The sequence below is a fragment of the Spodoptera frugiperda genome, chromosome 28 (assembly GCF_023101765.2).
Source record: "Spodoptera frugiperda isolate SF20-4 chromosome 28, AGI-APGP_CSIRO_Sfru_2.0, whole genome shotgun sequence".
Taxonomy (NCBI): Eukaryota; Metazoa; Arthropoda; class Insecta; order Lepidoptera; family Noctuidae; genus Spodoptera; species Spodoptera frugiperda.
The window spans coordinates 10,786,391-10,800,816 of NC_064239.1; the positions used below are offsets into that span (position 1 = coordinate 10,786,391).

At 33.4% G+C, this 14,426-nt stretch overlaps 1 protein-coding gene across 1 annotated transcript in view; it reads left to right on the forward strand.

Moving 5' to 3' along the window:
• The first annotated feature begins 564 nt into the window (after positions 1-564).
• The window catches only part of LOC118265299 (ATP-binding cassette subfamily G member 4-like), a 63,969-nt gene continuing 50,107 nt past the window's right edge, over positions 565-14,426 (forward strand). Inside the window, exon 1 of the mRNA XM_050705904.1 lies at positions 565-1,121. Coding sequence (XP_050561861.1) covers positions 890-1,121 — 232 coding nt within the window. The 5' untranslated portion in view covers positions 565-889. The remainder of the gene's footprint in view (positions 1,122-14,426) is intronic.

The following is a 14,426-nucleotide window of genomic DNA, read 5'->3' on the forward strand; positions in this document are numbered from 1 at the left end:
TTTATTGTCTTGGATGATGACTTACAAAAAGCGAAACAGGCCCAGTAGGTGACCCAAAAAGTAACATTATTCTCTTTGAGCTAATTTGAACACTCTTTACAAGTACGACATTATAACAGCCGCGCCATATGTTCGTAATTTTCCTAGACAACCTACAATAATACAGCTCTTCTGTGATCAAAGAATATGGAGCTGTTCACACAGAATTTAGTACTTCATTAATTCAATTATTTATTATATTTCATTTTTTTTTAATTTTCGGTGGTTGTTTCAAAATATTTAGTTGTATTATGCTTCTGAGGACAAGTACTACTTACAGTTTCATTTAAGTCATATGAGAGATCTCCATAGTGTATATAAACTAACTAGATGTAACTATAACAAAATAGTTGAAAATGTCTACAGAAAAACCCTTTTAAATAAACCAATTAGTTTAAAAAGTCAACAGGAAAACCTTTTAGAAAAATAAGAGATGACAATTTATTAACAATTAATCTTAATTGATAGGTAAATCACTTCATTATTTTGTCATTTAGTTTAATTGCATCGGTATAATCTCTAAAGCCGCTTCTTAATGCCCAGTTGCGCTGCGCCAACGCCTAACTGCGCACGCGCCGGCCGCATCGTGACTCTCACGCAACGGCCACGTCGAAGTATAAATCGAAAATCGAATTTAAAAAATACGGAATTAATTTTCGGTTTTGGTTCCGGGTTTTTATATATAATTTGAGTTTGATTTTTATTTTATATAAAACTTATAATTTGTATAAAAAGTCACTGTGATATTCTATGAATTTTAAAACTATTTTCTTATATGTAAAAAAGTGAATTGATATTTTGTGTGATTGATTTTTTTGGAATTTTAATAGTGAGAGAATATAATATAGAAATGTCGCAAATACCGTTGGTGCGTAAGGCGATAGTGGGGGCAGCGTTGGCCAATGCATCCACTTCGAGCAACCCCAATCCTGAGGTGGGTGATGAAGGCCAAGAAAATAATTGGACCCCAGCAGCTTTGGAAAGGGCTGGATCTACTTTGAAAGCACTGAATCGCATGGCCAAACGACCACCGGTGCATCTAGTGTTTGAGGATATTACGTACACAGTAAATTCACATAAAGGTAAGTTTACATTTACTTAATTACTTACATCATTAATTAATTAAAGAGCCAGTATCATTATAAAATGACATGAAAATTTTATTATACTTAGTTTAATAATGAAAAAAATAATATTGTAAAATGAATTATTATACATCTTAGAGAATGTATAACTATTTACATAATGATAATGAGGTCATTTGCTTGTACTTTTTCTACTTATGTTTGATCTGAAATGATCAAAATATCACTATTTAACTTTGACAACATTTTAAAGTGATTCGCTACAAACACTATTTGAATGAAATAGTTTTCGAATAACAATCACTTACAATTAGGCTGGGTTCGATAACCGCTTAAAATTCTTTTGCGTAAGTCAACAACATGCGTATAAACCCCAAATACGTACTATTTAAATTTTTGATTAGAATTTTATTTTTAATTGATTTGATTTCAATGCTTAGTTAAAATGAATGAAGGTATGACTCATTGTTTGTTCGTTTATAGCTTAATATTATACAATAGTTGTATAATAGGTCACACATTGCTAATTTCTGCAGCTGTCCGATTTAAACTGGTTGACATAATATCGCCATAGTATGTTTTTTTTCGTATTAGATGATAAATACTCGTTTTATTTCAAGATTATTTTTTTAGTATATTTAGGTTATACAAATAATGTCAATTTTTATATACAAAATATACCACAATAAAACTTGACGGAAGACGTTAGTTTCCGCATAATTTAACAAATTATAACGTTTGAATCATTTTAATTTGATCACATCGTTCAAAAATATTCCATGCATCTAATTACTATTGCATTGAGTAAAAAACTGTGGAATAATCTTATAACCGATCAAATCTTTTAAGTAATTATTATGTTGTTATCGGCTAACTTCCGTAACTGTTTGACGAGGAACTCGACTAGTTTCAGGCCATGCTAGAGGCATAGATATTCATGACCAGTATTCCAAGGCACGTTAGTAAGCCGATAACATAATAATTCATCTAGTTTGTCTCACGAAAGTTATAACAAGATCAAATATATTGACAAAATAATTAAAAATGTTAGAATAAAATTGATACAACACTGTTTTACCTACAAAACCAACAAAACTGCTTTGACGTCACTAAAAAGTTGAATACGAATTAAAATTTATTAACCTCGTGTATCCAAAAATCCTTGATTTCATAACCGGTCTGATGATTTTGATTTAGCAAAACTAGCTTCTACTTACAAATTCATTCGTATGGCTTACCTATGTCAAACGAGGTTATATTAAGCAAAATATCATTCAGATCAGGTCAAACATTTTGGTTTGGTTAACACAATTTCACATGAATTTCAAATTATACATCATCAGCCTATAAGCGGCCATTGCTGCCCAAAGGCCTCTTATCACACGGAGGACGTCTCACACTATAAGATTGTGAGTGAATCGAAACGTTAATGAAACAAACAAGCTTTCACAGAATTTGTGGAATATTTACTATGTCAGTATCATCCCCGTACATTGATATTTTTTTTTATTTTAGTCTATAAATATGTAGGTATAGTTTTTTTATTTATTTTTGGTTTAATTTTTCTTATCACTCGTCGAATTGTGTTTAAAATGCTAATAATCTCAAATGATTGCTTATATGAAAAAGCTGCTTATTTGTTTAGTTCTGAAGATAAATATTATCATGTATTTTTTCATAGTATCCTTACTTTTATCAACCAAACAATCCCTACACTGTTAATTCTACTTCCTACTCTTTTCGCTGTTAATGCTGATCAAATGTTTTTTTTTTTATTTAAACACAAGAACGTGTGTTTGGTCAAGGGCATCGAGTTTTAACTATGAGTAGTTTTACTTATTAAATCAACTTTTTTTTTCTAAGGAAAAATTTATAAGAGCCTACCGATTTTTTCGAGCGCGATATCTTCTAGTCTTGTAATAATTGTATATGTATATTTTTTATCTTGTCTGACGTTAAAAAAAAAATTATAAGGAATTAATTATATATTCTGTTTTGATCGATTATTGATGATACGTAAGTATACATATAGAGGTACTCAAACATTCTGTGTTAAAGTGGAATTCTTCCGGCTGATGATGATGAAGTTCTTATAATTTCGTTTCGTTTAAATGTGGGAGAGCCATGCTTCGGCACGAATGGGCCGGCTCAACCGGAGTGATACTACGGCCTCACAGAAAACCGACATGAAACAACGTTTGTGTTGTGTTTCGTTGTGTAAGTGAGAATACCAGAGGCCTGATTGCCCCCTTTCCCAATTCCTGATTCTCCAACAACCCTTAAATTCCTAACCCTCAAAAAGCCGGCAAGTCACTTGTAACGCCTCTATTTTGATTGCTTACCATCAGATGATCAGTAGGCTCGATTACCGGCTTATGCTATAAAAAAAAATGGTCTTCGCACATAGGTGTAAAAATCTAAATGGTTATTATCGTTTGATTGCTTTATATTATAGATCAATCAATCCAATTAAATTGTTACTGTTCATGAACTTTAGCAAAATTTTCTCGTTGTTTTATCTTTGGCAAAACAAAATAAAAGAAGAATAATATACTTAGTCGTTTAAATGTGATAATAAATCTTATCTTAGTCTTAAAGTTTGTGTGCATATTTGTTACTCAAATACTTCAAAACGGCTAAAGAGATAGGGATGATATTTGGAACAGGGGTAGATTATGGTCTGGGATAACACATAGGTTACTTTTCATCGAACGGAAACGCTGGTGAAGCGGTGGGTAGAAACTGTAAATTTTTTATATTTCTTATAGTACATTTACAAAATATATTTATACAAAAATATACCTATTAAAAAAAAAATAAACGGAGGCTGGAAATTATTGAATCATGAGTACAAATACGTGTTTGTATCCTTATTATCCTTCACTAATGACCAATCATCCTATATAATTTTCAAACAAAAATATCACCTAAAAACGATTAACATAAGCGACATTTTAGCTAAAAACTTCCATACATTGAACGCTACCGTATCTTTAGATGAGTAAGTACTTGATTAAAAATTAACATGTCATAATGGCGTACGTTGCGGTTGCGACCACAAGCAGCCTTTTTTTTTTTTTTTTTTGAGGGTGCCTCCAGTATGGAGCTCCAGGGTAGGGAATTAAGCGTTGGCGATTCCAGAGACACCGCCACAACGACCCCATTGCATTCCCCGTCGTGAGGTCTCTTACGCGCATGATGGCGTCCACCGTGGAGCGCCCTCTGCGGAAGCCGAATGTATCCGCGAGGTCCGGCCCAACAATCACGAGGCGGTTTAAATATCCTTCACTAATGACCAATCATGGGCCTATATAATCCGCAGGGCGCCCCGGCTTCTTCAAACAAAAATATCACCTTAATACGAGCCTCTAACATAAGCGACATTTTAGCTAAAAACCATACATTAAACGCCACCGTATCTTTAGATGAGTAAGTACTTGATTAAAAATTAACATGTCATAATGGCGTACGTTGCGGTTGCGACCACAACCGTGCAGCCTGCAACCAAATTAAGTGTTGGTTGCATGTTTCACACGCCCACACGTACTAGGTATGCTAAAGTAAGCCTAGAATTTGGTTGCGATTTAGCGTTTTAGGCTAGCTAATTAGTATGGAAGGTTTTTTAACGTATTTTTTTTTTCATATTTTGAAATTAGAATATCAAATAAGGGAATGGACTAATGATAAATGTAAATGGTTTCTTTTTATTTTTGGTAGGCTACTGAATCTCTGATTTATTTTTGTCGACTATACTGCCAGTGTCTATATGTGGGGTGTCTCTGAAATCAACAACCACGTGGCACCAGGTGATCGGCAAGGCTCCAACTGTTATCAGAAAAAAAAACCTACGTCATACAGAAAAAGGACACCGCTTTTTCGTGGATAATACAGAAATCACGATAATTTCAAAATTGTAGAACTTAGATTTTTTTTATATTTTTCCCATATTAGTTGAAACTTGACTGCCTCGTTGGTCGAGTGGTCGCAAGTGCGACTGCCGAACAAGGGGTCTCGGGTTCGATTCCCGGGTCGGGAAAAGTATTACTGGGCTTTTTTCGGATTTTCGAAAAATTTCTCAGTGGTAGCACGGAGTCTGGAATTGTGTCCAGGATATGGCAATAGGCTCACCCCCTATTACATGGGACTTTAACACAAAATGGTGAAAAGTGGGTGTACATTGTATAGGCATTACGTGCCGTAAGGTGCACCTCTGCCTACCCCTTCGGGGATAAAAAAAAGGCGTGACGTTGTGTGTGTGTGTGTAGTTGAAACGTTGCCGATCATCTGGTGCCACTTGGACGTCAACCTGTATAAAAGTTATAAAGGTCTTGATTTCTGATGAATTTAAGTGACGTTGCCCTGTAATTTGTTTTTCCAGAGATGCGATAAAAATTAAGTTTAAAAAATTCAGTCTTTAATTGTGACTAATTAAACAAAATGCATAAACTGATACAATAATTAAGTCTCACCTCCATCACTTCAGGTAGACAAAAATTGCAGCGACAATTTTATTACTTAAAATTAAACAAAAACCTGTCTAAAAAACATGAATCTTTTTATTTTTCTAAGCCAAAATATTTTCAAAATAACTTTGTGTTATTTATCATGGCCTTTATATTAATTAATAAAGCTAAAAAATAAATGATCAATGCGATTTTACAAGGCTAACTGTGACGCAAATTTATATCTGATTAGTCAAAAGAAAAAAAAATTGTGTGATTAAAATTAACTTAATAAAGTTCATAGTTTGAACTTTTCACACGTAGACAGATAGACATACGAATATATATTTTATTTTGTCCTCAGTAACCGACTTCCCAAAACAGAGGAGGTTGTGGCACCGACTTGTAAACTATCAGTGAATAGACACAAGCAGTACAATGATGGTTATTTTTTGGCTTTTAGTTTAAGGTTTTTAGTTTTTGGAAGTCAGTCTTTTTAAACGCAGTTTTAATTTTGACTATAAGTATGCCTTTTTTGAACTCTATTGAGGAGGTAGTAGGATTCATTTATGCTCATTTAAATTAGCCAAAATAATATCATTTGCGTATTCATGTTTTTCAAAATAGATTAAACAATTTCGATAAAATTGATTTAGCTGGGTCAACGACTTCATTTTTTGTTTGTATTAAAAAATCTTTGGGAATCAAGAATTTCCTTTGAATATGTTGATTTAAATTGTTTCCTTGCAAATCAAGACTACTTTATTTCACAAAAGCGGTAATTTTTCTATTTTTGGACTGTATCTTATATTAATCTTTGGACTTTGACTCACAAAATACATAATAACAACGTTATTTTAAATTATTTGTTAGTAGGTAAGTAACCTTTGGTCAGTAAACTTAAAAATACAAATATAAAGAAAAGGTTTGGTCACGTTCCTACAATATTACGACAGAAACTATCCATCTTTTGATTGCACCCTTGTGTGAGATTCATAGGAGAACTTTCATACCGTTTGCCGTGAAAAGTTTTTTCATAGTCATTTTCGATAGAATTTATTGTGAAAGGAATTTATTGGTGTTTCTAGATATTTGGTAGAAGTAATGATAAACGTTCAGAGCTGTAGATTACCTAAAACAAGGTGTTTGAATTGAAGAAGACTAATTTTCTGAGTTAGTCTTTTATCATAGTTATTACTAGCCGATACCCGTTGCTTTTTTCGCGTAAAAGTAGCCTAACTTTTATTTTTTTAACACTAGGATTTTTCCTGTATCGTGGGTGCATTTACAAACATACAAGTTCATATACACATGACATCAAGAGTCGCTCTCCATGCGAGAATCGTTACACGGCAGCCAGTTGCATAGCCCCCGCGCCAACCCTGCAGTTCTCCATAGTATATCAGTTAACCAACAAAAGTCCCGTCAAAATCGGTCTAGTCATTTAACAGATTAGAGAAATAGACAGACAAAAATTAAAAAAAATATATTTTGGTGTATCTTTCGCACGACCATTTTAGAGTGGGTATTGAAATATTACAGTCGGACACTCCAAAATTTATTAGTCTAGATTATTTGGATATTTGCATTCATATTGACACACACACACATCTCTACATCACTTATATAATAAAACTATTATCGTTTTAAATAACTATGAAAATAAATCGTCTTGTCATCATAAAGAAAATATAATATTGAAGAAATTGCTGGAAAACCTTAGCGTAAATAATATGTTTATGGAAAAACCAAATGGTTTTGTTATTGTACATCATGTCATGTACGTAAATATAATTGTTTAAACGTTATTATTAATAATTATTTACCAAGAAATAAAATTATGTATTATGGTGATATATTATTTGGAATAGGGATAGATTATGTATGGTCTGTAAATAACACATACACAACAATATTTACCTAGAAATAAAATTATATAACGCGGTTTCGCTGTATATAAAGAGTTTGTAAAAATATCATAACAAAATAACCTTTAGAAAATACGGAATACCGTTAGTATTAGATATTCACTAAATCATTATTATTTACATATCGTCAGACTTGTCTTCCATTGAGGTAAACAGAGACAATTTTATCATAGCAAAAGAGCTAAATTAAAAACAATTTTGTCATATTTTTTTGGAATTATTTTGTTTTTTTTTTGTATTGTGTACTATTTCCTGTAATATAATTTTACATACATTTAACTCTTCATGCATACTCATTTATTTAATGGTATTTCTAAATCAAACCTTTTTTTAAACAAGTAGTAACAATACCGTAAATTTTGTATATGGTACTCACCGAACATTAATTTTTGAATACACTACAAAACAAAATTAAATGGAACGGAAACAATTATTAGAAAATTACCAGTCTTGTTTCATTGTGTTTACCGATGCGTTACACAGAATATGTCACATAGTAAGTAATTGTTCGTATGTTTGTTACGTAGCTGTACTTAAGTACAGCGTAGGTCACGTGACCTTGTAATTGATACTTTGTACTCGTTTACTAAGTGGGTATCTAAGTAATACTTAGTAAGTATGCCTAGGTTAACGCTTAGGTCTGTTTAATATTGTCCTTTATTAAATTTTGCATTTAAAAGACTGCCCAGTTGGTCGAGAGGTCACAAGTGCGACTGCCGGACAAGGGGTCTCGGGTTCGATTCCCGGGTAGGGCAATAACATTGCAGGGATATTTTCAGGTTTTCGAAAATTTCTCAGTAGTAACACGGAGTCTGAAATTGTGCCCAGTATATGGCAATAGGTTTACCTCCTATTACATGGGATTTAAAACATAAATGTTAAAAAGTGGGTGTACATTGTATAGCGACATTACGTGCCGCATTGTGCACCTCTGCCTACCCCTTCGGGGACAAAAAGGCGTGACATTGTGCCTATTGTGCATTTAAAAGACTTTCAAATGTATTTTAAACATTGATTCTAAATCAGATATAGTACGAAAACGAGTTAAAAACATAACAATAACAACTATTTTAGTTGTCGTAATCGACCAAAATTGTTACGTAAATGTCAAATATTTGCATATTGCATAATGTCTTGCATATTTTTACTCTTGATTATATTAATAAAAAATAGGTAATTGTGTCACAAATAGAAACTTAACATTAAAAATATTGAAACAAATGTTTTCGACTATTTTTCTCTAGTTACGGGTATGTTTATAAACAGCAAAAACTTCAAATATCCTACATCACGCCCTTAATCGGAATAATACTAAATGAATAACTACACGAATAAAAAAATACGTAATGCCGCTATACAATGTACACCCACTTTTTACCATTATTTTATGTTATAAGTCCCATATAATAGCCTATTGCCATAAACTGGACACATTTCCAGACTCCGTGCTACTACTGAGAAATTTTTGTTAAACCGTAAAAAGCCTAGTAGTACTACGCCAGATCCTGGAAATTCAACCCAAAACGCCCCACCTGGCAATCGCACTAGCGACATGTCGACCCAAGGGGCCAGCCATAATTAATATAAAAACAATGTTTTTAAAATATTTGATCAAAAATTTTCCGAAAGAAACATTTTTTATAATGCACAGAAAAGAACATTCAAGAAGCATTTCGATAAATTTGGCATTGAATCAACAAAACGGGTTTCTCTATTTAAAAAATAAAGTAATCTTGTAAACAATCTTTTGCATGATTGCTCTCATAACAGATGTAAACGAATATTTAAATAATTAAACTGTAGTTAATTCAAGGTTAACTTGAGTCAATAAACTTAAATCTCTATGAAGTACCTTTTAAGTAGATTAAAAATGAATAAATAAACAAAGTTTAAGTATAATTTCTTCAAGATTCTCAAGATTCAAGACTCTAAACAGAATAAAAAAAGAACTGTCACTATAAAAATTTCTTGAAAGTGATGTTTGTCACATATTTATACATAAGTAAGTTACTAAACCGATTTTGTTAAAATTGAGTGAAGAGATAGAATAGAAAATAATCGGCATATTCAAATCACGCACTGGTTTGTAACGTCAATTTGCTCAACCATCTATCTGCATTATATTTATGCCATCTTTATAGTACATATTCATGTTGAATATTTTCTGTGGACACTTTGTGACCTGTAGACACATACTAAAACTGCAACAAGAACAAAATAAACAACTTGACTTTTAAATCGTGACTTGAAAGTGTGTCTATATTTGTCACTTTATCTACAAAAACTATTAAACACATTTTGATTGGCATCACGATTCTAAGATGAATTTTTTTGGCGATGACGTGAGTGAATTTATTGACGGAAATTGTTATAAAATAATAATTTATAGAGGGGCAAAGCTTGTGACCCTGACTTTGGTAAAGAGGCCTAAATAAAATCGTAATATAAAAAAAAACATCCTAGTATAAAAAACCTTGATTATTACTCATCCAGAAGTCGCTACCATAATCTTTAGTTTGCGCAGAGATGCAGCCGCCGGATGGGATGGTATTACAGCAGGGCTTCTTCAACAATGCAGCAATAGATTGGTACCAATTATTACACACATCTGTAACATCTGTATAGAGAGTGGTAAATTCCCCAAAGTTTTCAAGAGGGCAATCGTCCACCCGATATACAAGGGGGGTAACAGAGACAATGTGAATAACTATCGGCCAATATCGGTGCTACCAGTTTTATCCAAAGTGCTAGAGAAGATACTTAACTCCCGTCTAGTTAGCTTCTTAGAACATCGCCACATATTAGCGCCAAATCAATTTGGCTTTAGAGCTAGAAAATCCACGGAAGACGCGGTGGCATCACTTGTACATATTGTTAAACTGGATAACCAGAAAAAGTGCGTAGGTATCTTTCTAGACCTAACCAAGGCCTTTGATACCGTCTCTGTCCCCACCTCTTAACAAAACTGGAAGGAATGGGTATACGTTTCATACCTTGGAAATTTTCAAAGACTACCTTTCAGACAGAACTCAGTCGTCAAGATTGATTCGTTTGTAAGTGACGACACTTCCCTTGCTTTCGGGGTGCCTCAGGGTTCGGTTTTGGGCCCCACTCTGTTTCTGGCTTATATTAACTCCCTCTGTAAACTTAGTCTTCCAAACTGTTCAATATTTACCTATGCCGATGACACAGCCTTGATTATCCATGACAGTAACTGGCGTTCAACTATTGCACTTGCAGAACAGGCACTTGGTAATGTGATGAACTGGTTGGCTGATAATCTTTTAACTTTAAACCTAACAAAGACCACATACCTGACTTTTTCATTAACATCCTCCAACCAACCTTCATCAGAATCCCTTGTACTCAAGGCTCATTCTTGCACAACCACCGCTCCCTACTCGCTCTGCGATTGTCCAACTCTAACCAGAGCTGACACTATCAAATATCTCGGAGTGTATATAGATAGCCACCTTAATTGGAAATATCTTAGGAAATCTGAAGTCGCGTGTACGAAAATTAATTTATATTTTTAAAAAATTTATCAATTGACACTAAAATACTAAAAACAATTTATTTTGCTCTTTGTCAGTCCATACTAGGCTATTGCATTTTTGGGGTGGTGCGGCCTGAGCTTCAATTGGAACGAGCACAAAGAGCTGTACTAAAAGTAATGACAAGAAAACCGTTTAAAACCCAACCTCAGTACTCTATGACAATGTCAAATTCAACGTCAGCTCTTCCAAACAGTTTTAACACTACATTGCTATACGAACAAAAAAACGGCGATCATATAACGTAAGGTGGAACGCTTTAGAACTACTCTATAGTCGTCATTATTCATTGGAAGCCATCTTTTAACATCCTGAACGAACACTGTAACTACCCTCTTGCAAACATGCATGTTTGTCATTCGGCTTATGCTGTGACGAAGACCTACTCATATTATCAATACTTTTACCTTAACAAACTATAAACACAATTTATTCTCGCGCTAACACCATTCATACATAACTACACACAGCAAACACAACACAACTAACAAATAACAAACAAACAAACATACATTACACAACACACAAACAGGCTCTTGTGGAAATAAATAACATCAATAATATAAATATAGATTGGAATAAACTGACATCCGCCACCTTCTATGGTAACTGACTACCTGACTGTAATGTAATTGTCTAAGAGCAAACTTAAAGAGCGCTGGTACCCATAACACAAGTTAAATCTTAAATACCAGAGTTCACATCAACACTGTACTTAATGCAGCGATAAATTAATATTGTAAAAAATTAATAGTGTATTTCCAAATGTTTGTGAAATAAACCGCCTATGGACAAGACAAAATTATGTCATAACATGTCCACGCGTAATATGCGTGCGAAATTATAAATGTAGAAGACGCATGTTTTTTTTACCGGTTTTTTATTGTCCTTGTAATTGTTTCAGGAAGGTAGATAAGGGTCAATGTTGTTAAATGGGAATTTTTAACAAATTCCTGTGGACCTTAGGTTTGGATATAAATTAGGTATAAAGTTATCTAGTATTCACAATTTTTAATGATGTAGAGAACTGGCAATATTGGGTTGGCAACTTTAAACTTATTTTACATTACGGATAATTTCTCTTAACCTGAGGCATATTGTACTCTTATCAATATCCTCGAATAACATGAACAAAAGCTTAACAACAACACCGTTACCTCTCTAAAGAAAATAACTTCGAAAATATTTATAATTACTCACTCAATGAGCTAGCACCCTCTTCATTTTTCTTTGAAGCCTGATCACCAAAGAAACAAAGGACACCCTTAAAACACACCCTTTACTAACAATAACAAGTCTTAACTTTAAGTACTTGACGATAACTAATGAACGAAGTTTCCCTATTGCCTTACGCTCTCAGTCTTTCAATGTATTTGTTCGGCTTGTGACTTGTTTTACCTATAAAACTATAGAACACAATTTACGCCCAAAGTTGGTTTTTTTTACGTGTTCTCGCGAGGAGACCATATCTAGGCAAACGTAATGTAGGGCGGCCTCCAACTATGTATGTATAGTGACGATCTCCACAAGATAGCTGGTGGTGGTTAGATACTTGAAGCTGAGATTAGATGCATAAAATATCCAGTTCAATGATGTGTAACTGGCTCTCCAATGGTCAAACATAGGCTACCTATGTCCAGGAGTTCGGAAAACGAACGATGATGATCAATTGAGACATGGAAATAGTATTTAAACTTCTATTATTTAACTCAATTTATAAGAAAGTTTGAACATTCACAGTACTGCTTTGAGAATGCGATGGTTGATAAGACCAAATGACCATGCTCTAGGTCTATCATATATCTAAACGTTGTTAGGTTACGTAGCAACTAAAATGGCCTTGAAACAACTAACCTAGGTCATTGCAAGAATAGTTTGTAAATAAACACTAGGAGTATACTTTACTAATGAGCTAGGTTTATAAACACGCATATTATCTTAGTCATTCAATAACATTAAAAATACCTACTGACACAGTACAATTGTAAATCGTATGTATGTTGTATACTAGTTAGTAAATATGTGCATGTGTATAGAAATGTCTTAAACCGAATGTAATAGTTTCACTCCATTTCTTTTTGAGGTACTATTGCAATGGACATTCAGTTCGGCTTTTACACAATCATTCAGTTGAAGTCGTTGCTAGTTGCGTCTCATGATCATCAAAATTATGTTTTCTGTGGACAAAATAATTTGTTAGTAAAGTTAGATCTTTTTAATCAAATTGTTTAAAAAGTTTTATTTTAATATATGTATAAAGCAGATTGTAGATAAATACACAACATTAATTACGTAAAACTATTAAGACCACAGCAAACAAAATCTAGAACTCGTACTATGGTATTTGAAACCCTTTTTGTGGGGTATAAAATGCAAATTACGTTCTTATGATTTTTTAAGTACTCTTAATACTTACATATATTATGCCGTAATGTGTACACATTCACAGTATCTGCCTACTCCTTCGGGGATGACGTTGCATTTTTTAAATTGAATACATACTCGTAAACAACTCGTTATGAACAATTTATTATTATTATTTAATTATATAGTTAACGTAAACTGTACTGAGTTAATAAACTATATCTTGTCAGTCAACCAGTCTCGATCGCTCTGAGGTCATTGACATCTCGAACATTACTTTCATTTCTTTCACTTTAATACTAGGTATTAACTTAGCGCTTGAGCATCTAGATATTATTTATAATTTCTGCCTAGATTATTTTATAATAGCTACGATCACGTAGATAGTTAGATTGTGTAATTATTGCATAATTATCTTTTTTAACTGCCTGCCTCGTTAGTCGAATGGTCGCAAGTACCACTGCCGGACAAGGGGTCTCAGGGTTTGATTTCCGTAGCGGGCAAAGTATAACTGAGTATTTTTTGGATTTTCGAAAAATTTTCAGTTATACATGAGACTTATAACTTAAATGGTGAAAAGTGGGTGTATCCTTGTGTAGCGGCATTACGTGCCGTGATGTGCACTTCTGCTTACCCTTTCCAGGATAAAAGGCGTGACGTTGCGTATATATATTGAAATTACGTCACTACTATTTGGAAATTTGTTACTTGCAGCTATCTTGAAATTGAAACTTATGTCTCAATTATTGAGTTCAATTTTGAGAACATGTTATTGTATTAGGCTTTTGTGTTTCCAGAAATCTCTGTAGTAGTTCCTTTAGAGTTAGGAATTGTGTTTGTTATAGTACAATAGGCAGAATCTCTCTTAGATTGGATGCCAACATAACTCCAATTCCAACAAAAGGATGTGTAGATATCTATACAGCTTTGTTTACTTCTTCGGGGAATTTAAGGCATGTTGTTATATTTATAGTATACTAGCTTCTGCCAGTGGCTTCGCCCGCGTTTCTGTGG